Below are 22,589 nucleotides of genomic sequence, written 5' to 3' on the forward strand. Positions count from 1 at the left end.
AGGAATGAAGCATATCTGCATATTTCCTGCATTGTTTCATCAAGATTTCAGTTTCTGCTTGTGGGTTGAATCCCTTACTAATCTCAGCAAATGTACAAAAGGCACAGGGGAATGTGCACAAAAAAAATGTACTTGACGGCACCTCTTCGGTGGTCTGGGATGGCCAGTCACAGGCTACCTGGACCCAGGGAATAAGTACATTTCAGCGGTCAAGTTACACAGAAGCGTGAATAACCAGGAAGCTTCACTTCAAAATCATTTCATTTCTTTTCTGACTTTGGTAAGGAAACAGCGTGACACACTTTATAAGGTCTGTCAATGACACTTTCAAGTGAGAAGTGTCCTTGGTCCATCTTCCTGTGATCAAGGTGGAAAAGGTTCCTCACCCAGGGTAACTTACCCTTTCCAAAGACTTCAGGAGGTTTTGTCTTTCTTTGAGCTTCTGAATACTGATGACAATTTTGTGTCTTGCACCTTTGGTAACATTCTGTAATTAAATAAAAGTCGTATATAAAAACATTTTTAAGAATCAGCTTAGAGACTCTCAGAGGCTGTTTAGTACTTTACTATCTGCTTTGTTCCTACACGCTTGCAGACTAGTAAATATCCATCTGTCTCTCTCTTTAGTGCCTATTGTTATAAATCTCTTGTTATAAACCTTTTCTTACTAACCTTTTAACTTCATCTGAGTTCACATGTGCCTGTGTTTTTTGGCCGTGACCTTTATGAGAGAGAGACACACACACACAAAGAGACAGACAGAGAGAGACAGAAACAGAGAGACAGACAGACAGAGACACAGAGACACAAAGAGAGACAAAGAGAGAGCGAGCGATAGAACAGCCAATCGCCCCGCCCAGCATGTAATTTTTTCATAGTTTTAAAAGGTCATTTTTAAGTCATATACTTCTCTTTTCCATGTTTTATCATTTCAGTCCCTCCCAGGTTTCCTGAAGGTTCCGACCCCATGCAGATAACCATGGCTTTCTCAAACCTTTCCTGTATTTCCCATCTTGAAAAGATGGGAAATCCAGTAGAGGTCTCACCTGGTGTCATACCACACAGGCAATTTTTGTCAGTTTGCAGCCCGTCTTTGGTCTCCATAATGAAAACTTAAACCTATAATTCAGTTGTCACTTCAGGTAAATAACTAGGACTCACATTTAGAGTTGTGTATCTTTTTAACTGTGTAGGAATGGTGAGCCTAAGGATTAAATTGAACACTTATTGACTTTAGATATTGCAAATTTCCAAATAGGAGGTCCTTTCCCAGATCAGGTCTTGTATAAACTTCTGGTGACTTCTTGCAACTACTCATAGAGTTCCTCTTAAAAAACTAGAAAAGATGGGAACACCAATGACATCTCCTTTACTTGAAAAATTAAGTGGTCAAGTGACAACTGAACTCACTCTCAAGATGAAGCACTGGGGGTATATTTCTGTTTAGCCTTGACTTTGAGTCCAAGTGAATAAAATTATTCTGAAAAGTTTGTGCTGGCCTCTGGCTTTGCCCTTTCTGTCAATTATTTCTTGTTTTTTATTCCTCAAGTCGAACAACTGAATGACTTAGATTTTTTTTTTTCTCAACTCTGACTCAAACACAAAAATGCTCTTAGAAGCAGTTCTCATCAATCCCTGGGATCTCAAGGAGCAATCGAGATGAAAAGAGCAGAGGGAGAAGTGTTAGGAAGTTGAAATTAGTGCCTTTCATTCTCTGAGAATGTGCAGTGACTTTGGGTTTTGTCTTGCATCTCAATACTGGTATTCAGCCAGGCCTGCAGAGGTTAACTGAGGGTACCAAGTGTGCAATGGGAATCCAGCGATCTGCTGGGAGGTATGTGTCCAGACCAGCTCTGCCCCAAATGGTACAATCTCCTCTTCCTGCAGGGGAAATACTATTAGCCTGTTCAGACCATTAATTCTTTTAAATCACTGCTCAAAGGAAACCGAGGTCAATTCAAAACATGCAAATAGCATTTTAAACACGGGAAACAAAGACATCGGTCAGATCTATTTACTCGAGCACAGCGTGGTAGGAAACATGCTTAGTTTTGGGTGTTCTGTTAACTGACCTGGCATTTGGCATCCACACTTGGGGAAGGATGCCTTGGAAGGAAGGAGCAACTTTGTCGTTTATGTTATGCAGAAGGGAAATATAGTCTGAAACCTGGGGTAATCCCATTCTCAGATTGTCCAATGTTATTGAAGGTGGTTAGAAAAAAAAAAAAACATTGTACAACTTACTCCAATCTCAACTAAGACCAGTCTGAACATGTTTTTGTACAAGCATTGACAAAGGTCTGAAGCATGACATGGTGCTTCTACTCAATAATTACTAGAATTCAGCTGATTTGTTACAAGATGGGACAATGGACAACTAATCAATCAGTCATTCCCCAAACAAGCCCTGGTGGCACAGAGGGAGGGAGGAAGAAAAGCAAAAGCAGGACACAGGTTCTTTGAGGCCTTGACCAAACGTACCTTTTCTAGGAGACGATGCTGATTTCTCCCTAGCATCCCGGAACTTAGTGAGAACATTTAGGTTATATCTTTTTCATAATACTCTGTTTTACTTTCATTTGCCCTGTGGTTATCTGCCTGTCTTCCAACTCCTACTGGACCACGAAGGCAAGAATCGAGCCATACTCACCATGCAATGCCAGACAGCATCTAGCAATTTCTCGAAGAAGGCAAGCTACTAGGAGGGTATAGGTATGGGTCCAAATAAGGTCTGTCTTGCACTTGAACTTCAGGTTCCACCTGGGGCACCTCTCAGGGAATAGATCCCCGAAATACATACCTGAGCCTCCAGCTGGCACTCGGTGAGGGCCATCATTTCCTCATAGGTCATCTGGGAGAACAGCGCAGCATACTTGTGCAGGCGGAGGCTTTTTAACCAGGCTGGAACATCTGTGGTGCAAGACGTGCAAGAGATGGGGAGAGAAATTGAGAGGGGATGGGAGGAGATGACAAAAGATGTGGGAATAGAGAAAGAAAAAGAGAGTGATGGTCAGAGGGGGAAAAAAAAAGAAAAAAAATACCTTTGTGTTACTGCTTGTTTAATTTTAGCAGCAAATTCTGGACTTAGAAGTCTCAGTCTAGCCCTGACATTCTTAGTCTAGTTCTGTTGGGTTCCCTTATTTTACTTTAGACCAGGAGGTTGCTACCTTGGGGTCCATGGGCTTTAGGGCATAAAGGAATTCCCTAAAATTATATCCCAATTTGTGAATATATGGGTAGTTTTCTGGCAGAGAAACATCCATAGCTTCTGTAAGATTCCGGAAAGGGTTCATGACCAAAAAAGGGACAAGGAACCATTGCATTGGCCAGACTACTTCATTACTGATTTGGAAAGAACTGACTTAGCATTTTAAAACTACATACGATGACTCTTAGCCCTCAAGATCATTTCTTTCTAGGCTCAGTGCAGATTTCCATGTGCTGTTTCTGCCATTTTCACAGGGACAAGGAAACCAGGCAGCTGTAGACCCCTACTTGTGGAGTCGTCGTCATTCTTAGCCTGATCGTTCTTTTTCCTTCCTATACTCCAGTGGGAATAGAGCATCCTGGACCCCAAAACTATCACTCTAGTGCGTATGTGTGTCTGCTGACCATTTCTCCAAGTTATGGAATGTATCTGGATGTGTCTCTGACATTTTCCTTGAATGTCAACCACAAATATACGAGTGTTGGGAAAGGTCTGAGGCATGAAAGGTCCAAAGACTGGCTAAGCCGTAGGATAATGGAAATTCCAAACACATCCAAAATAAGCCCCAGTTTGGGATTCTGGAGTTAGGAAAACTGAATAGTAACTGTACTGAAAATCCACGGGTGACCGATTACCTTGCTAAATACAACCAAAACAAAGCCCTTGCCCATGCTCTTTCAAGTCAGAGTTTTTGAGCTAATAGGATCTTTAAGAAGTTTCTAGAATCATCTTCCTCCACCAGACTTGTTCTACAGATGGCAAAATTAAGTCATTAATTCTAGATCACAGAGTAAGTACTCAGTAAAGTGGGGACCAGAACCAGGTCTTCTGATTCTCAACATTTTCCTACATCATATCAATGTCTTGTAAAATGGGGACAAAACAGCCAATCAGTGGGAGGGCTAAATAAACAGTGACTGTAAAGTCAACTGAAATGCTGAAGCACTGGCTAAACATTATTCATGATTTCTATGAAGTATTATCTATTACAAACCATGTTGATTGCAAGATATTATCTATTGCTAAGTGCTTTATTCTGAGGCACTGACAGAGACCACAAACACGCCACACTAAGTGGAAACTTTGTAATTTTCAATATTTAGAGTAGTTAACTGGGATTGATTAAAGAGGCCCGGCCTGTTCTAAAATCAGGCCCTGCCCCTGGGTGAACCACATCCAGGCTTGGGGAATGTGGGTATGGGATGATCTTCTGAAACTCAAAGGTATAGGAGGGGAGAGTGGATCTGGCGAGGTTACTTTTTGATTCACAGTAATGTGAAGGCCAAAGAAGAATTTCTGGAGAAATTGAATTAAATTTCCAATGGTATTTTAAGAACAGATTCAGTCATCTCAGGCAAGAAATACCTTGATTCTGTGCCTGGAGCCCTTCATTCTACTGTGACAGGTGGAGAGTCCCTCTGGGACCACCATTAACCACAAAGAGACAGGGCTTCCCCAGGCACAAAGTACCAACCGCTTACATCCTCTTCAACTCAAACTGTGATTCAATCACAAGTCCCGGACATGCCAACCTGGGAGGTAGTTTCCTTCCCACGACATCCTGGAGCTGTCTTACCAGACTTTGTTCTCCAGCATGTTTCTGTTGCTGTTAAAACAATGCTCAGACTTCTGCAGAGTGAGTAGCAAATAACTAAGCTCCAGCTTTCAGGCCAGTGACATGTTACCGCTTTGTCACCAGGTTTCATGTTTGCTAAATAGCAAAAATCTTTGAAAAACCCAAGCTGCTGCTCAGAAAACTCAGTGATCATGATTCAGAAAAATCTGGGTAACCAGTGCCAACCTCATGAGCCAAATTTTCACTGGGTGCCCTACAGCTTAATCATGCAAAATCCACTGATGATTAAACAAACAGAATCCCGAGCTACTAAATCACATGGCAAAGTGGGTGCTTTATAAGCCAAGGTAACAGTATGAGTTGGAGAGAGTGGGGTGCAAGTCTTGGCTTGGCAACTCCAAGTTCAATCAGTGCTAGTTCCTTTCTATAATAGTATTTAACAACCAGAATTCCCCTGGTTAGAGGAATAGAAGAAACTGCTTCGCTCATTTAGTCAAAATACAGGTCACTGGGAGTTGTTTTCCTAAAAAAATTTCCTACACAAATTCAGAGCATAGCAAATTAGGCCTTCCTGAAGCGTTATTTCTGGATATGTTCCCAGGAAACATAAGCTCTTCTTGGCTCTATGTTCTTTGGAGCAGGCACATGTTGACTCTGCTTATACAGCAAGTGTCTCAGAGCCTAGTTCAGTGTTGGGTGCTTAAAGAGCTCTCCTACCTGCAATGTGAACTGATGAACAAAGAGGAGGAAATCTCAGTTCTTAAGAACATAGCCTATTAACCTTCACTCCCTGGTTGGTGGCGAGGCACCTTTTGTTGCCACAGATTAAAACAAAACACCATCAAAAATGGAATCATGCACCTTCACTATTTGACTCCTCCCAAGCCAGGAATTCCAATGACCTGAATGCCAGATTCTGTAAGATGTTGACCAGGGCCAAATTTTAATTTAAAGCTCAGGTCCTTTTCCATGGTCCAGATGCCACATGGTTGGATGGAAAGCTGACCACCACCTAACATAACCTCAGACCTACCTTTTTCATTCTGTGAAATGGTGGCTATGGTTGGAAGACACAGACAAGCAGTGGAGAAGTGAAGGTGTTTCCTGGAGGAGTTATGTGACTGAAGACATGCATGCCTCCTGGGCTCCCACCTCTGGCTGGTATCCAGCTTTTTAGCTTCATCAGGGCTGCTTCTGATGGACATGCCAATGGAGGTCCCAGACTAGAGAGTCACTCTTTCACGTAGTGCAAGAGATAAAGATGCTATGGCTTCCTTGCCAAGTGTGGGCATCCTGATATTTGCCCACTCGACATTTTTCAAATATCTACTATGTGGGCCAGGCTCTGTGAAGTCATGTTCCTGCCATCAACGAACTTTTAATCTGGAGAGAATGGCTGACTCAAAAAAAACTGTCATAGCTGCAGGACAAGTGCTAAGTCTACTCAATGTTCTAGGAAGCACGGAACAATGAGCATTTCGGTTTGCCTTGGGAAGTGAGGGATAGCTTCACAGTAGCAGCAATCCCAGAGACACTGGGCAGACCATATTGAGAAAGCTAACCCAGGAAGCAGGAAGAGCATATAAACAAATCACACAGCCAAGAGAGCATTCGGAGTTGAGCAAACATTTTGGTGAATGATAGAGAGTGGCTAGACACAAAGTGGGGCAAATAGGCAGGGGGTCAGGTGATTGAAATCTATAATGCTGAAACAAGGAGAGCAGACTTTATCTTGTGGGTGGGTAATGAGAAGCTATTAAAATCTGAGCAGTTGAGGCACAGTCGGATGAGTATGTTAGAAAGATGATGACTGTCAATGGAAAGACTGGACTGGAGGATGGTGAGAGTGGAGGCCAGGAGATGAATTCAAGCCCTTGGAGGTGGCTTGGGAGGGCAATGGCAGAGGGGAAGGAAAGGATGTAAATCGACGGTACTTGATGATCAGGGAAGAATAGAGAATAAAAGAGAGAAAAGAGCCGAATTAAGATGGCTCCTCTGATTCAGGTTTGGCGAGACAGAAAATACAGGGGAGATAAAAAATGCAGGGAAGCAGTAGGTTTGGGGTGAGAAGAGAGAGATGGTGAACTCCTCTTTAGGTCAGTTGAATGTGACTGCCTTTAGGTCCTCCAGGTGCAGAAATCAGCAGCTCAAGATCTCTGAAGGGAGGTCTGAGTCAGAGACCCATTTTCCTTATCAGTAGCACATGGTGGTTGTTTTAGCCATAGAAGTGGGTGAGGTCACTCTGGGAAAGAGCATGGAATGAGAACAGCAGAGAGCCAGGGCGGAGCCCTGGAAATACCAGGCTGTTAGGGGAATATGTGGGAAGAGGAGCCCATGAGGAAACTGAGAAGATAAGGCCAAAGGGTAGGAGGTTTCTAGGAGAAAGCACCACCACTCACATGAAGACAGTGGGCCTCCGAGCCACAGTGTCCATCCTTTACAAAGCTCCTTCCAGATCTTTCTACGGTCCACATGGTTTATTTTCTCATAGCCATTTTTTATAAGGGTGCTACACCCACCTTTTATATGTTCTGTTCTGTATTTACCTGCTGGTCTTTACCAATGGAATCAAGTTTCCAATAGTGTTGACTTCTATTTCCCTTTTAAAGTTTGGCCAAATCAGCCACAGAGGGGCTTTGTGGTGTGTGCCCCAGTGCACACAGGATGTGGGCTCCAATGAGACTCAGTCTGCTTTTCTCAAATGCCCGCTGTGAGAATGGCTGCAAATACCAGTCAGGTCAACAGGCTATGCAGCACCTGCCCCACTAATGAGGCGGCACCACAAGAGAGAATTGGTGGGACCAATATTGCTGAAGGGCACAATGTGGGAAGCAAAATAAAGGGCAGGGAGTGAAAGATTCCTGGAAGAGAGAACATGAAAAGCCTCGTTTTCCACATGAAGGCTCACCTGTGGTGGTCCTGGTACCTGCAGATGAAAGAGAAATTCCCATTCACCACAGAAAGCCAGGCTAATTTCAGACGACTCTTTTCTAAGATATGACTGCATCCTTGGTCTTTGAGGGAGAAGAGGGGAAAGCCAACTGAGGGGTTAGAAGGGACTAACTCTTCAATGCTGAAAATATGCCTTTCAAAAATGAGGAGCAGAAGTCTAGTAACACCATCAAGATTACTGAAGACTGTCTTTATTTTTGGCCAGAGCAGAATGAGGAGCCCAATTCTGTTCCAGCCTCTGAGGAAAAGAAAGAAGGCATCTTGATCTCTGATCCCTGTGGAGCTATAAGCATTCTCCTCAACCCTGGGACGTGTCCATGGTGACCTCCAAGAGGGGTTCCATGCTTGTGGGGAGCATGTTGAGGTCTTGGGAGGCACAGAGATGGCCTACTTTGTGGTAAAATACTCACTTAGAAGGGTTAGATGCAAACAGAGAGACTAAACTTCTCCTCGTAGTTTCTATTAGCTATGACATTTATAAGTGATGTTCTACACGCAGCCTGCTTTGCATTGTTAAACAGCAGCTGGGTTCTACGTCAAAAGCTGCCCTCTGTGTGCCACCAAAGTCCTTAAAGCATGTCATGTGCCTGGTAAAGAATGGTGGCTAAAAGACCCAGGACTCTTAGAATCCAAAGGAATCTTGGGGATTTGCTTTTCAAAGACATCAGGGCTCTCAGCCTATCTGAGAAGAGGTAGCATAAGTCTGAGCCTATAAGGACCTATCCATGCAGGTCATATGTTGGCATCTTGGAATTAAGTTAAGCAAATTTACTAAATTCTGACCTTTAAGTTAGATAAGTTCAAGACAATGTCTAGAAAGTCAACATTTGGAAAACAGCGACTGGTTCCCACGACAGCCATGTTGAAAAGTGTCCCAGCCACACAGGAAGCTGTGTCACTCCCTTTCCGTCGCTCCCCTTTATGACCCTATATTCACAACCTTCCTTACGAAGGCTTCTGACAAGTTCCTTTTTCTTAAAAAAGATCACACTTCTCTAACTTTTCTAATCTCATTCTGGGACAGGCAAAAGTTCAAAGCTCTACATTTCAAAAACAACCCCAAACCCTGAACTGACTGTTTCGGGATAGGCCATATATTTCCTTTGCTATGAAGAAAAAAAGTTTACATAAGTTTCATTTAAGAAAAGACTCCTTAGAAAAGGCAAACCGAGCATATTTTCATAGTCACTGGTCTCCTCCACTCTTAACTGCTATGTTTCTATCAAGGTTATTAGAGCCAAAGCTTTCTTTTCTACTACTGTCATGTCTGTACGCAAACCATATGAACAGTTTCGGTTACCTCTATATTTTTGTACTAACATAATGCCACACACCATAAGTCTACTCGATTAATGTTAATTTGTCATGGTATGGCTGAAGCTCAAGAGAAACAGACCCCCAATCTCCCCCTCTCACACTGATAACTGTGAGTAGAAAGTCACGGAGCTTCTCACTTTTCGGAGCCCAAAGCTCTGGGCTTTGCTAGCCAGAAATCTGGAATGGAGTCCGTCACCTGCACTTTACTGCAGGTGAGCATAATGCTTAATATGTGCAGGTGAGAGGAGCCAGGGCTCTTGAAAAGGCTGGGCCAGCAACAAGCATGGTGCGCTGAGGTCCTGGCTGGCACACCTCCACTGGAATGTTCTACACGTCCCCTCAGTCTGTTTCTTCTCCTATACACTCTTTGCTATAGATGACACTATGGGTATGCAGATGTCCCAGGCAGACACCCGTGCAGCATCCTAAATTCCTCCCACTCCTTCACTGTCGACATTCCACCAGCATACACTCATTTCAGAGCTGTATCAAGTCCATTTCACCGAGATCCTGCAAACGTATTCCTTGTCTCCATTCTTACTGCCGAGCGCCTTGGTCCGATTTCATTTTCCTCCTCAGTTACTGAAATATCTTCCACCTTTCATCTGGCCTCCAAATCCAGAATCCCCTGTCCTCTCCTCACTTTGATTTATCCTTCACATTGCTGTTAGGGTCCTATTTCTAGTATGCAAATCGAAGCAGGTCATTCTGCTGCTGAAATTCCTCCAACAGCTTCTACCAACGTCGGGAAACAAGCCAAAATCCTTTGCCGAGCCTAGCACCTGGCTTTTCCGTCTCCCGTACTCTCAACCCTCGTGCCATAGGACCTACTTGGTCGACTTGTCTCATCACCATGCTTTCCCACGTGCTGCTCCTTCTGTGTAGAATCCTTTCCCTCACCTTTTATACTTGGCTAACCTGCAATTACGCTCTGGCACTCAGCTCCAGGTCTCTCCTCCTCCAGGAACTTTCCTTGATTTCCCTCCACTTTGACTTAGGGCCCTCCTTGGTGCTAGCCAGACCTAGGGCCAGTCTCCAAGATGTTTTCAAAGCTGTTGCACCAGCTTCAGGTACTTGTTTATTGCTCATGTGACAGTGAGTCCCTTGAAGCGGGAACAGTCTCTTTTGCCTGTCTTCCCAACAGCTTGTCCAAACAAAGCCTCTCTCAGCAGGTGCTCAAAAAAGTGAACTGACTTGAATGAGGACAGAGATGAAACCTGTTAACCAGTTTTAATTCCCTTCTCTCTGCTCCCATATAACAAAGCCACATCAACCACCAACAGTCCTGGTCTTTTTAAAAGTCTTTAGTTGTTGGGTTTCTACATTTCTGAGGACATGATGCTAATATGAGGGCAAAAGTGCTTTTTCTACCAATGGACTTCTCTTTCATATTTTCTCTTCTTTCTAGGAATTTATGAGAATATCGTTTGTTTTTTTTTTCTTGGCCACATGAAGGCTTTACATGAGGGAAGAGGTAACAGAAAACATCCTACTCATGTGATGCTGAGGGAAAGGAGGCTATTAGAAGTGAGCACTGACTCAGTATCAAGAATCTTTCCTCTGGGCTAAGTTGAATGCAGTTTTTGCAAAAAACAAGGACAACTGAATTTAGAAACCACAACCAGTACATTTAGGCCATGTATAACCAGTAGCCTCCACAGGGAACGTTAAAGGGGGAAACTTTCACATTCCCACTCAGGTTCTCACTTCTGCTCATTAATTTCTAGTTGAGTAGTTGATCCCAATCTTCCTTTAGCCTGATAAACCCGTCTGAGATCCTTGCCCCAAGGGACAGCCAATCTGTGCTTCAGAGCTGACTTAAACCTTCAGGATGAGTATTTACTATAAAAGGAAAAACAAAGCAAAGCAGGCAGATGATGTTAATTCTCTGAGAGCAGGAGTTGGTCTACTTGGGAGAGGACTTAGTGAGAGAGAATCCTTGGCAGGGAGGGCTGACACCAAGACGAAAAGAGGACAAGATCGATGTTTGTGAAAACATAAAAAGAGCAAGAATGTTGGGCCGTGAGCTTTATTTCACACTTTTGACCCGAGAGGCACATTCCTCAGGGACAATTCATAGCCAAACCTGGCTACTCTGTCTAGATGAAAAGGAAGGACTGGATGAACACAGTGTTTCAGCAAGGTATGCACAGCTGTTGGCAAGAATGATGAATTCACACTAAATTAAACATAATTATGGTGACTTTTTATTCTTTTCCCAAGGTGCGGGGTGAGGGCTGACATGCATCCCCCAGAGATTTAGGACTCCTCCAAATTCTACTACAGATTCCTTGTTGTTCTTGTAAACAGGCCATTTAAAAATTAGAAAAATAACAATTAGATGAGGGCTGAGGTGGGCCAGCACGTATCGTAAAAGGGCTGACATTCCTGTCCGAAGGCCTGGTCACAAGAAGAAAGAGATGTGGATCTGGGAGGAAGAGCTGGCTCTTTTTAAAAGTACTTCAGCGGATTTCGTATTTCATTTCTCAGAAAGTATGAATTAATTTGGAAATTTAAACCGGCATCTGCTCTTGGACCTGGGAATCAGATGACACATTTTTGGGACAGGCTTGTTGAGGGCTGCTTCTCTGGCACTCTCCTGGGAGGCTGTCCTGCGTTGTCTTTGATGGCAGCATCCTGAGCATTGGCCACCCCGTGAAGACTTGTCAAGGGAGGGGCACTTGGCTTTTACAAACACTGGCCCCTGACTCTGGAATGCTGCTGCTTTCCAGTGTGGACGCTTCTACTATGTGACCTATCAGCTAAATTGCAAATATACTTTTCCCACAAATAGAATCCTTCATTGTCTCTCACGTTCCTTTCTTCATATACGTTTTACCCCTTAATTTGCTAAGGGCTTGATATTTTAAATCCTAATCTAATTCTCTGGAAGAAATACAGTTTAGTAGATCAGCAGAAGGTAGGCACACATAGAAGAGAGTCTCCAGTCACCAAATAGCCTGTTTCCTTGGGCCTATAAAGAAAATCTTGGATATAAGATCTTGTCTGTGTCATTTTCTGATTGAAGAAACTCCAGGGAGACAATTCTCATCATTTCTATAGGATAGTCCTTGAACTTTGGAATATTTTGGCTTTTACTCTAAAAGAAATGGAACATTTATTCAAATTTTCTCTTAGTCATTTCTCTTTAAAAACGTGTTTTTATTTATTTATTTTTTTACTCATTTCTCCAAATGCCAGCACACAATGAGCACAACTTTACATACTTTGAGAGAATGTCTAAGGTGTGCATGACCTGAAAAAAAACAAAGAAGAAAAAAGAAAGAAAAAGAAAAAAAAAGAGAAAAGAAAAAAGAAAGGGAAAGGAAGAAAGAAAGAAAAGAGAACAAACCTCCCATAATGGGTCGGTGGAACCAGCATTCCCCTCTGGGAGAAGTCTGTATCCTGGTGAACGGCCTTCCCGAAGGACCCTCCTTACCCTTCAGTACAAAGGCCTCCTTCCCACGGTTACCAATTAGAACCGCACATACACTTTCTTGGAAACATGCCATCCAGACGTTCCACTTCGCCTGGAAAGAAGCTAGACCACGGCAATAGCTGTCTCTGCCTCTCTTGGTCCCTCAGGTACTTCGATGCCCCAGTGACAAATGCCCTGCTGGCTTACCTAAAGCTTGGCTAAGCCTCACCTGCTACCCATCACCTGGGGCTCAGCTGCTTGAGCACATAAGCATGTCACATAAACTCAGAAATGGGTTTTGCTGGGTATCCAAAATTATGACATATTTCCCTGAAAACTGTGAAAGAGAAAGAGGACACACAATCCCTTCCATACCAAAACAAGCATCGCTTTTGTTACGTGTTAAACACCTTTAAGGATCCATTTGCATTACCAGAGGAAAACATCAGGACACATCCACTTGTTCTGGGCACTCAGCATGTACTACGGGATGGGGCAGGATGGGGAGGGCACGGACCTACGCAGCCAAGAGGAAGGGTCAGGGAATGCACAGAGGAGCGGCTTCCTTCCCTTTAGCTGCCTCTATTTTTCAGCCTGGTGCTCTTTTACAACTGGCACCTTTCTGGGCAGTTGTAGGTATCTTTCTGTGCCCGGGTTCTATGGGAGGGAGGGGACTCGGTACAGAGCCTCCTATGTCAACATTGATCCTTTTCGAGGGAAAGATTAAAAACAGCAAAACCTCGGGACTATTAATGCCAGCAAAGAGAGTGCTCTCAGAGCCTCCTGTCAGCATCGGAGTCCCAGGAGCATGACTGGTTATTGTTTTTCCATCTAAAATTGTTATTAGTGTGTCTCTTAGGCATCTAAAAATACAGAACACACATATCCTCTTAACCTATCATGGGTAATTTGGAAATTTCTAGCTTCTGATGAGTATCTTTAGAAGAGGGTAGATTTACAGGGCAATGTAGGAACATTTATTTATGCCGCACAAAAGACCTTCATCACCCGTATGCAAATCTGTTATTAGGCTTAAAACACTGTCAGAGAAGTATTTCCATGACCCTTAAACAGATGCAGAGAGAAAGGTTGAAAGGTTTCTTTGGATATCAAAGGAAAAGGGAGAGAGAAAGGAAGCGCACTACTACAGTTCTGCATTAAGAGAAGTTTAAAAAAAGATTCTGTGGTTTGTTTTGCTGAATTATTGACGGTTCCCTGGCCATGGCAACACACGGCCAATAAGGTAGAAGGCTGGAGCAGCTCAGCGTCTTTACAAACAGGGCAGATTAAAGAACGCACGTGCAAACAGCAGATCCTATCAGCGTTGGCTGTGACTCATTTGACTGCAAGTCACTGCATTAAAAAAAAAAAAAAAAAAAGAGGGCGTTGACCTCTCTTGCTCTAGTTCTTGCTTCCCAGGTTTTGGCAAGAAGACCTGGAAGGGGAATCCGAGCCCTTCCTCCAAGGTCAACCCTGGAGCTCTGCGAGGGGTGGGTCCAACGCATAAGCCTGGGGGAGGGGTAAGTTCCTTCTCTCTTGCTGACTCCCTCTCTTTTGACCCTTCTGACTCCAAATAAAGGGAGAGACTCTATTCCCAGTGGTTTCTCATTCAGTCACTCACCTTTCATACCACTACCTTCTTCTTGGAATGTGTTACGAGCAGTGGTCTGATCTTCTAAGTGTTCACTCCCACCACTTCCTGAAGAGGCTACACTGCTTTGTGGAGACAGGGGGGCATGATCGGATGGGAGGCACTGGGGTCCTCTAGCTCGCAAGTCCTCATGAGACATCCATCCATGTCCTAGAGGCTGGTTTGGCACATTCATGGGTGGGGTAAGGGACACAGATCGTTTCAAAGGGCTGTGGTGTGCCTGGCCTGAGAGAACTGGAAAAAAAAAATAAAATGAAATAGGTTATTCGCCCCCCTTTCGCCTGGGCCGCAGAAGAACCCATAATACCCCTGAGAGATGCCGCTAGCTGTCTTACAACTCCATCGGTGGTCCCAGAGGGTGACTACAGGCCTGGCCTGGTCCTTCCCTTCAAGTGGTAAACAGGATGCTGTCTACCTCTTGGTAGGTTGGGTTTCTCCAAGGCGGCTACACCTATAGTGCCTGCACGTCTGACCTTAGCCTTTGTGTGTGGGGATCTGGTTTTAGTTCAACTTTAGAAATCAGGATTCGTAGCAGTAGGCCCATAAATCAGGCGAGGTGTGACAGCCTGGCAAAGTGGCCATCTGCCAAGAGCGAAAAGAGCATGTGCTGGACAATTTTTTTAAACACACACAAAATGACATTACCCATGTTGTTAGGGTGGACCTTCCTTACCAGTGGGGACCTTTGCTGGGCTGAACGAGAAGAAGGCAGACTAGTCCTTCTGACCAGGAATCAGGGTAACTAGCACCTCTGAAGGGGGTGCAGGCTCAGTGAGGGCCCAGCACTAACACGGACCTCGGGGAATGGAACACTGGCAGTGTGTGTGAAAGGGTTGATTCTTTCGCCTGGCTTCACAGGTTGAGGCCAAACTTATATTGAAAACACTCCCAGGTAACAAGGCTTTCATTCAGGAGCCAGTGGGGTGCTCCCGGCAAGCTGGGAATGGCTTTCACCAGCATGTTCAGCCCTTCCTCACAGTAGGCAACATCTGCGTAGCCCCCAACTTTAATTTCTTTTCCAGAAGACTAGGAAAAAGCAAAAAAATTCACATAACTAGCCAAATTAAATTGAGGTCATTCAAGGGAGGGATTTAACCAAAATCAACGCTGAGGGAGCCGACGTTACCCTTGGTTGGTTTTGCTGGGTGTGTGAAGTGACAACTTTACGAAAGAAATCTATTCATAACATTCTCTCAGCACTGGTTCCTGACAGGTCCAGTTTATTTTGACTGCGGCAGTACTAACATGGAATTGAGCCACATGCATTTTTAAACATTTTTCAGGGAAGTCATTAAGTTTCACCTCAGGCTCTCTCCCCTCCAATGAGGTATTTGCTCTCCTAAGTCTAGGCTAGCACTTCTTTATTGGCATGAATCTTTCTGTGTTTTTATTTTGGAAGCAGACTTGGCGTCCCAATGTAGTAAGTTCTGCTTTTTGTTAAACTGCATTTAACAAAAGAAGACCTGAGTAGCAGATTACCTTGCCCCCACCTAAAAAGATAAACACCAGAGCCAAAAAACCGGGTGTTTCCCAAACCTTTATGGGGGACAGTAGTGGTGTGGGTTGGCTGCTTGTGGTCAGCTGACATCAACCAGGCTCTGAGAGCAATGAGTCCACACCTTTATTGTCAATGCTCCCATCTGGCTTCATGTGGCCGGAAGGGCAGCCTTGTGTATGAAAGGGACACAATCAGGTCTAGAAACTTCTTTATTGACAATAAAAGGATGAAAAAAGGGAGCTGCTGAGTTTAGTATTTGTAATCTAAGAAATTTCTAATTTGTGTAGATTCTATCAAAGGCAAGGAATTACCATCTAACTTCAAAATACGCAAAGGGAACGTTAACATTTTTTTTTTTTTTTTAAATTTTGACTCTAACAGGCTGAAACAGCTTGCATTTCCACTAAATAGACTTGGGAAGAAACTATAGAAAAAGGCTCCCTGGAAAATGCATTGCTACCTGGTTGGATCAGAATTAGCAAGAGAAAAAGAAAAAAAGGGCAGGAAAAGAAAAATAAAAAATAAAAAAACAGCAGCAAAAATGAAGAGAGAAGCCAATAAGAAGAAAAGCCAGACATCCAGAAAATCCATTTCATGCCTGTCTAAGTATTTATATAAAATTGGGTAGACTTTTTTAGGGCTGCCCGAGTGCTGTGATGTTTCAGCTCAGACGTCTTTGCTTTCTGCTACCTCTGCAACCATTTCAGAATATCTGGTGGATACCTTAAATGTGCCAGCTAGTTGTGCCCCAAGTGGATGTGGGGGCTCCTCTTCACAGCCAGGATTGAAGCAAGCATGAAACCGTAGAAACAGGCCTTGCCAAAAAGAAAGACACAGCTGGGAGCTGGCAGAACCCTTAGCACCTAGCCCAGTTAGAGGTGATAACTGAATCGATAACCATGGGGCAATAATGCTACTAAGATCTCCATGTTTGGATGCTAAGAGCAATACCACACATATGTAGTAGTCGAATTCCATTACTGGATGGAGCCACTTTGCTTCTTTCCACCTAAATTTTCCTTGAAATCTATGCCACATCCCCACCTATGGGCACCCTTAGGGAAGCTTCAATATTCAAGGAATCCACTGGCTACTGAGAATGGAACTAAATGTTTACCTAACTTAATGGGACTTACAGGGATTTATTCATAGAAACTACACTTATTTCCGTATACATTCCTGAGCTTGACTGAAGTCATAGGGCATGAAAGTGGCCTCTGCCTCTAATAAAACATCAAGTACATCTGAAGTGCCAGGGGCTTTTCCCAATGACTTTCTACTAAAGGCCCCTTCCTGCCTATATCATAAAGACTCCCACAAAGGGCACCAAATTCAGAATGTCTCCTTAGGATCAACTTTCCACAAACGAACTACCTCGGACTGAACTTTTGATCTGGAGAGAAGGCCATTGGTTTACGGCCAGGCTGGACACTACACCTAAACTGAAGCGAAGTTGTGCTGGGCTAATGTCTCATTTCTCCGGAGAGAAATGAGGGCCCAAGGTGATACAGGCTTGTCTTCCTGTGGGAAGGAGATTGAAGCAGGTGACAGGTGACCTCCAACAGTGCCACTTTGAGGTAATAGTGACCTCAAAGCTGATTTCGGTGTGACTTTGTGTGCTGGAGTACTCTGTTTGGCATAAAGCGGCAGAGGGAGTAAATGCCACGGGCAGGAAGAATTCAAGAAAACAAGCCCCACGGTTGTGGAATTACAGAGGTGGCCGGCAGCAGAGGATCGCTGGTTGCCCCATCGCTCCGTTTTTTTTTTTTTTTTTTTTTAAACCAAAAGAACTCATATGAAGTGGAGAGGGGATGGATATTCAGGCAAAAATAAATAAATACATTCCTTTTCCTATGAGTAGGGAGGGGAGAACAGTGACAAGACAGACACACTGCCCCAGGATGACCCTGGCTAGAGGCAGACCTTTCGAATGTTCTCACTCGCTGACTGCTGTGCGGGTGACAACGGCTAACACTTCATTCCGATTTAAGCTGCCCCAAAGTCATATTCAAATGATGCAGAATTAAATAACCTTGAAAAATAAAAACTCAATATAGATAAGTAATTGGCAAGTTCCAGTAGAACCGAGGCCCTAAATTCATATTACATTTGTGACTTTATAATAGTGAGGGTGGAAGGCCAGCATGTGTCAGGGAAGATTTATTATACTGGAAATCATACTAAAAATTACCCGAGAGAGCAAAATCCTGCCTCTTTTGCTCTGGAAAAACTGAAGTTAAAACTTAATATTGTGTACAGTATAGATACAATATTGCTAATATTTTTAGAAATCTCTACAAGAAATTTCAGGTATGTCAATAGAATACTGCAAATTTTGGGACACATAAATTCAAGTAAACCAAAACCGAATGATAAATATTGAGTAAGTCTAGTTGAACTATGAAAAAACCAGCTAACAAGAATCTTGCTACAGCAGTCGAGTAGCGTGAAGCACGTACGGAGGGTCTTGTAATCTGGCAATGAACTCTGTCATGCCATCAGGGCCAGCCAACTCCATCAAAAGTTATGATTTCTTTTTTATCTCCGAGCATCTTTAATGTGGCTCCTTTCAATGCCTTTTTAGAGGAAAAAACGATACCTGGCTCTGGGTTTTGTTCTCTTGAGTATTTTCTTGAAAGCCTGGAAATCGATTTATTTCCCATTTCCTTTGACCAAACTCAACTTCCTTCTCAACTTTTAATTATTGAAATAAGATTCAGGAAAAGGCTTTTCAGGATGTTTTGTGCTCTTTTAAGAACATTGGGTATAACTACTTTTTCTGCTCTCTAAGATGACAAATAAAAGGGTTTGTGGAAAGAGAAAGTTTTGGGATACGGGTCCAAATATTTCCTTGGTTCACTGTCAGGTTAAGTATTATACCTCACTGTCAAGGAGGGAAGTGATCTCCATAAGCGAACGGCTCAGAAAACTGAAGCTTGACTCTTAACATCAAACTTTATCCTAACAAACTTTAATGGAGATCTTTTAAAGATACATTACATACTTCTCTGCTCTCTTTAAAGTTATATATCAAACATAACTTATGCTTTAAAAACTATTGTTATGAGCATAGATTCATAACATTTTAAAGCTGAAGCCCCCTGAAAGACTACAGAATTCAGTAATTCCCAAGTTGTGAGCTCTGGGTCCTGGGGTAGTAGAAGGACCTGAGAAATCCTATGTGCACCCAGCCTTGTTAGTAGACGAAATGCTAGGCTATGAATGGTTTTTATATGTATATATAAAGAGTATTAGAATTAATAAAATATAAATTTAAATGTTGCTGAATTCAAATCTCTTTTTGACATTTTTTTGATTAGTAGATTCGAAGTATGGTGGTTTTATGAAGACTCCAGCTGTTTTATTTGTTAAAAATTGAGTCATGAACTCAATAAATAGTAGAGATGACTGGTCCTCTCTGCTGTCTCTGTTGAGTGAGGCTTCCGCAGGCAATACAGGTGCCCTTGGGAGCTCATGGGCTTAAAATCCTCCGTATGCCTTCCATAGTTATTCCATTTCCTCATATTCAGTCAACCATTACTTCTCATTGCTTCCACTATGCGTTTCCATTTATTTCCAGGCTTAGCATTTTGTTCTAGATTAGAGTCTGGAATCTAGACTGCCGAAGCTGACTTTTTTTTTTTTTTTTTAAATAAGGACATTAAATATTCTCATGCTCCTGATGTCATCCTCTTTCACCAAACCAAATAACCTGCCTTCTCACCTCGAGATTGAGCACTGAACCCTCCTCAGGGACCTTATGAGTTCAGCCACACAGACCTGATTTGCAATTTTAATCCTCTTTTTCCTAAGCTAGTCTCTCTATTTCTAATTCAAAAAGCTGTCCTTTTCACAGAAAAACATGTGCTTTATTAATTTTTCAAATTCTAAGTGCTCATGTGATAGAACTCAATCCAATAGCTAGCGCAACTAAACTTTCCAAAACTAACTCATTCTAATTTAAGAATTCTAAAAAGCAGAATGAGGAGACTAAGCATTGGCATATGATTTGAAAATATTACTTTAGAATTTCTTTCCTGAATTAAAAAGTCCTGGACAATTCTCAACTCCGGTGATATATGCTGTGTATGTCAACATACTAAGACAAAACACAGGGAATATTCTACTTATATGATGCTAATGGTGTACTTTTAAAAAATAAATTTATTTATTTAAATGAATTTCAAGTATACAGTACATTGGTTAGACATCTATATTGTTCATAAAACGATTCCCCCAATTGCTCCCTCCCTCCCCTGGCCCTCCACTTAGCCATCATATTAATGCTAATGCACTCCCTGTGCTGTGTTCCCCATCTTCATGCCTAACTATCAAATACTAATTTGTACTTTTTTAATCCTTCACTCCATTCTCCCAGCCCCGCAACCCACCTCCCCTCTGTCGGTCATCAAATTGTCCACTATATTTGTGAGTTTGTTTTTGATTGCTTTGTTCTTTTTGTTCCTTAGATTCCACATATAGGTGAAATCATATGGTATTTATCTTTCTCCGTCTGATCTATTTCACTTAGCATAACAACCTCTAGGTCCATTCATGTAGTTGCAAATGGCAGGATTTCATTTCTTTTTAATGGCTGAGTGATATTCCAGCTAATGATGTATTTTAACAATATTTTCTAGATCTCTCACCAAAAGAAATTCAGAAGTGTCAGCAGAACCTTTGCTGAACACACCAATTTAAGGGCTCACAACATATAATTCTTAAGTTTTGCTGCAGGATATGGTTTGATATTTGTCAAATTTAAACAAGAAGACACTCAACTTATCACCAGCTACAAAATAGTTATAGCTATTGTTTTAAAGTTACTGGAGGAGGGTTTCTGTTCATTCCCTTAGGTTTAGGTCTATTTATTGAGCATCTTTCTTGTGCCATCCCAAGAATTTCTTTTGAGAGCACTGATTTCAGAGCATTTAAGGAACTGCTACTAAAGGTTTTCCATTTTCAAAGAGTAGTTTTGATAGCACTGCTTGAATGAATAATTCTGAGCTTTTGCTTAAAAAAAAAAAAAAAGCCAACATTTCAGCAAGGCTCAGTGGTGAAACGACATTAGACCCCGATTCTTCTTCTTTAGTTGGTTTTGTGGCACCACCACCAGTAATCTGAGGCCCTGTGGTGGGAATCTTTGGGGGAAGAAAAGATTAATAGTAGTGCAAGAATACATTTAGAAAAACAATACGAAACAATCAAAACAAAACCAGAGTATTTGATCAGTGACATCATGCAAAAAAAGACAAAATAACACCAGTCACATTTATGGTCAAGTACAGATTTGTGTAAGGGTGGGGAAGGAGGGTATTAATTGCTAAGGTTAAAATTAACATGCTCTGCCCTCATTGCTTCAGGGAAAAGATTAAAAGCAAATCTGTAAGGTTATGTGCCTCAACTCTGCATGCTTGCTCTCTGCTTCTTGTCCAAAGGTTTGGAAAACCAGAGCTCACAACATCTGGACACCAGAAGATGATTCCCCCACACCGCTTCAGACTCCACCTCATTCCGGGGGAAGAAGAGAGAACATGCCTCAAAGCCAAGATGTGGTTGGTGGACGGGGTGTTTCTGACAAGCCCAGGAGAAAGCCACACACTCTCTGGGAAGAGAAAGTGTTCACTTGCCTATGCAACAAAACAAAACAAATGGAGACTCTAGAAGAAGAGAAAGCCGCAAAGAACATCATAACAAGGTTGACAAACACACACAGCTAAATCTTTTTTCTCATTATTCTCATCTCCATACGGTATTGAAGTGAAAGCATTCTGATGCAGAGAAAAGTACCTGAGAGGCTTTTCCAATAACGCGAGTCCTTGTCACTGGTGTCGGCTCTTATTACTCTATAGACGGCTCAGCCTTTGGGCAGAGCAAAGATGTATGTTTCTGCCTTCACATTACCACTTAAACATGTGGGCTTTTAAGAAGCAAATTAGAATGTTCTGGCAGACTTTTATAGCTGCATTTATCTTTGGTACATTTCATTTGTCCTCTTTTGTCAGTTTCTATAATGGCAAAACTGGGTGTCATCCAGTAGAAAATCTATTTTAGATAACTGCTGTTTGACTTTACATTGTCATTATTTAGGAAATAAGTTAGACAAGAAGCCAATATATACATTTAATAGAAAACAGCAGAATCTTACACGTTTAACTTCGAATCAAGCAGTCTTAGAAGGAAACTGCCTAAATCCTCTCATTCCATTCTATCAAAACCAATGACATCAACTGTGGAAGTAATTTGATACAACTAAAGCAGATGCTTAAGCCAATTCAAGGAACCACTGATCAACCCTGCCATTTCTAAAGTTCCTGCATAGTGGGTTAACGTCTACTTCCTTGCATTATGTTTATTTTCATATCTATAGTTACATCTACATGTACTTAACCTTTAGGTTTGTCCATGGAATTTCTCCTCACACAGAGAGTAAATAGATGTTCAGAAACGAGCTTAGAGCTGCAGAATTTGAATCATTTTTGTTTATGACACCAAGTAAATAATTGAGTCAAGTAAGTGGCCAGGAGTGGATTTAAGCAGATACTTCCTTTTTACTTTTCCAATGTTATCTGTAAAAATGCTCCAGTCACTGTGTTTAAGGAAGAGAGATGGTGGAGAAACTCAAAGATAGATGTTTGATGACAAAACTTCCCTCCTACCCCTTTCTAAAAGACGTCTCTCAAATTGTAACTGCTGTGTCCCAAGCTCACATGTCTACCCAGGAAGTACTTAGGTTTACAAAATGCAATGTCCATCCTGTGTTTAACAACTCCCAGGCTGCTAACTGAGCGTGGGTACCAGCGAAGCAATCCAAATTTGGAACCGCAAGTAGCCAGGGTTTCAAGATTGGGTAATCAAACCCCACCCCCAGAGAATTGATCCCAAGACCATCACTAGAGTAGCTGAACAAAATCATCAGCATATCCTTTTACATCTTGACACCTCAGCAACACTCGTCCAGAGGAGAAG

The 22,589-nt window shown here is 42.5% G+C and overlaps 1 protein-coding gene across 2 annotated transcripts in view; it reads right to left on the bottom strand.

Annotated features, from left to right (window-relative positions):
- The window catches only part of SAMD4A (sterile alpha motif domain containing 4A), a 203,447-nt gene that overhangs the window by 38,614 nt on the left and 142,244 nt on the right, over positions 1-22,589 (bottom strand). The window contains exons 3-5 of one of the 2 annotated variants that reach the window (XM_006920168.2): positions 14,093-14,356; positions 2,801-2,910; positions 401-487 (exon numbers count right to left, since the gene is read on the bottom strand). In XM_006920168.2, the coding sequence (XP_006920230.1) occupies positions 401-487; positions 2,801-2,910; positions 14,093-14,356 (461 nt within the window). The remainder of the gene's footprint in view (positions 1-400; positions 488-2,800; positions 2,911-14,092; positions 14,357-22,589) is intronic. The other variant, XM_006920169.3, reaches the window with a different exon arrangement.

Source organism: Pteropus alecto, unplaced genomic scaffold (assembly GCF_000325575.1).
Source record: "Pteropus alecto unplaced genomic scaffold, ASM32557v1 scaffold86, whole genome shotgun sequence".
Lineage (NCBI taxonomy): Eukaryota > Metazoa > Chordata > Mammalia > Chiroptera > Pteropodidae > Pteropus > Pteropus alecto.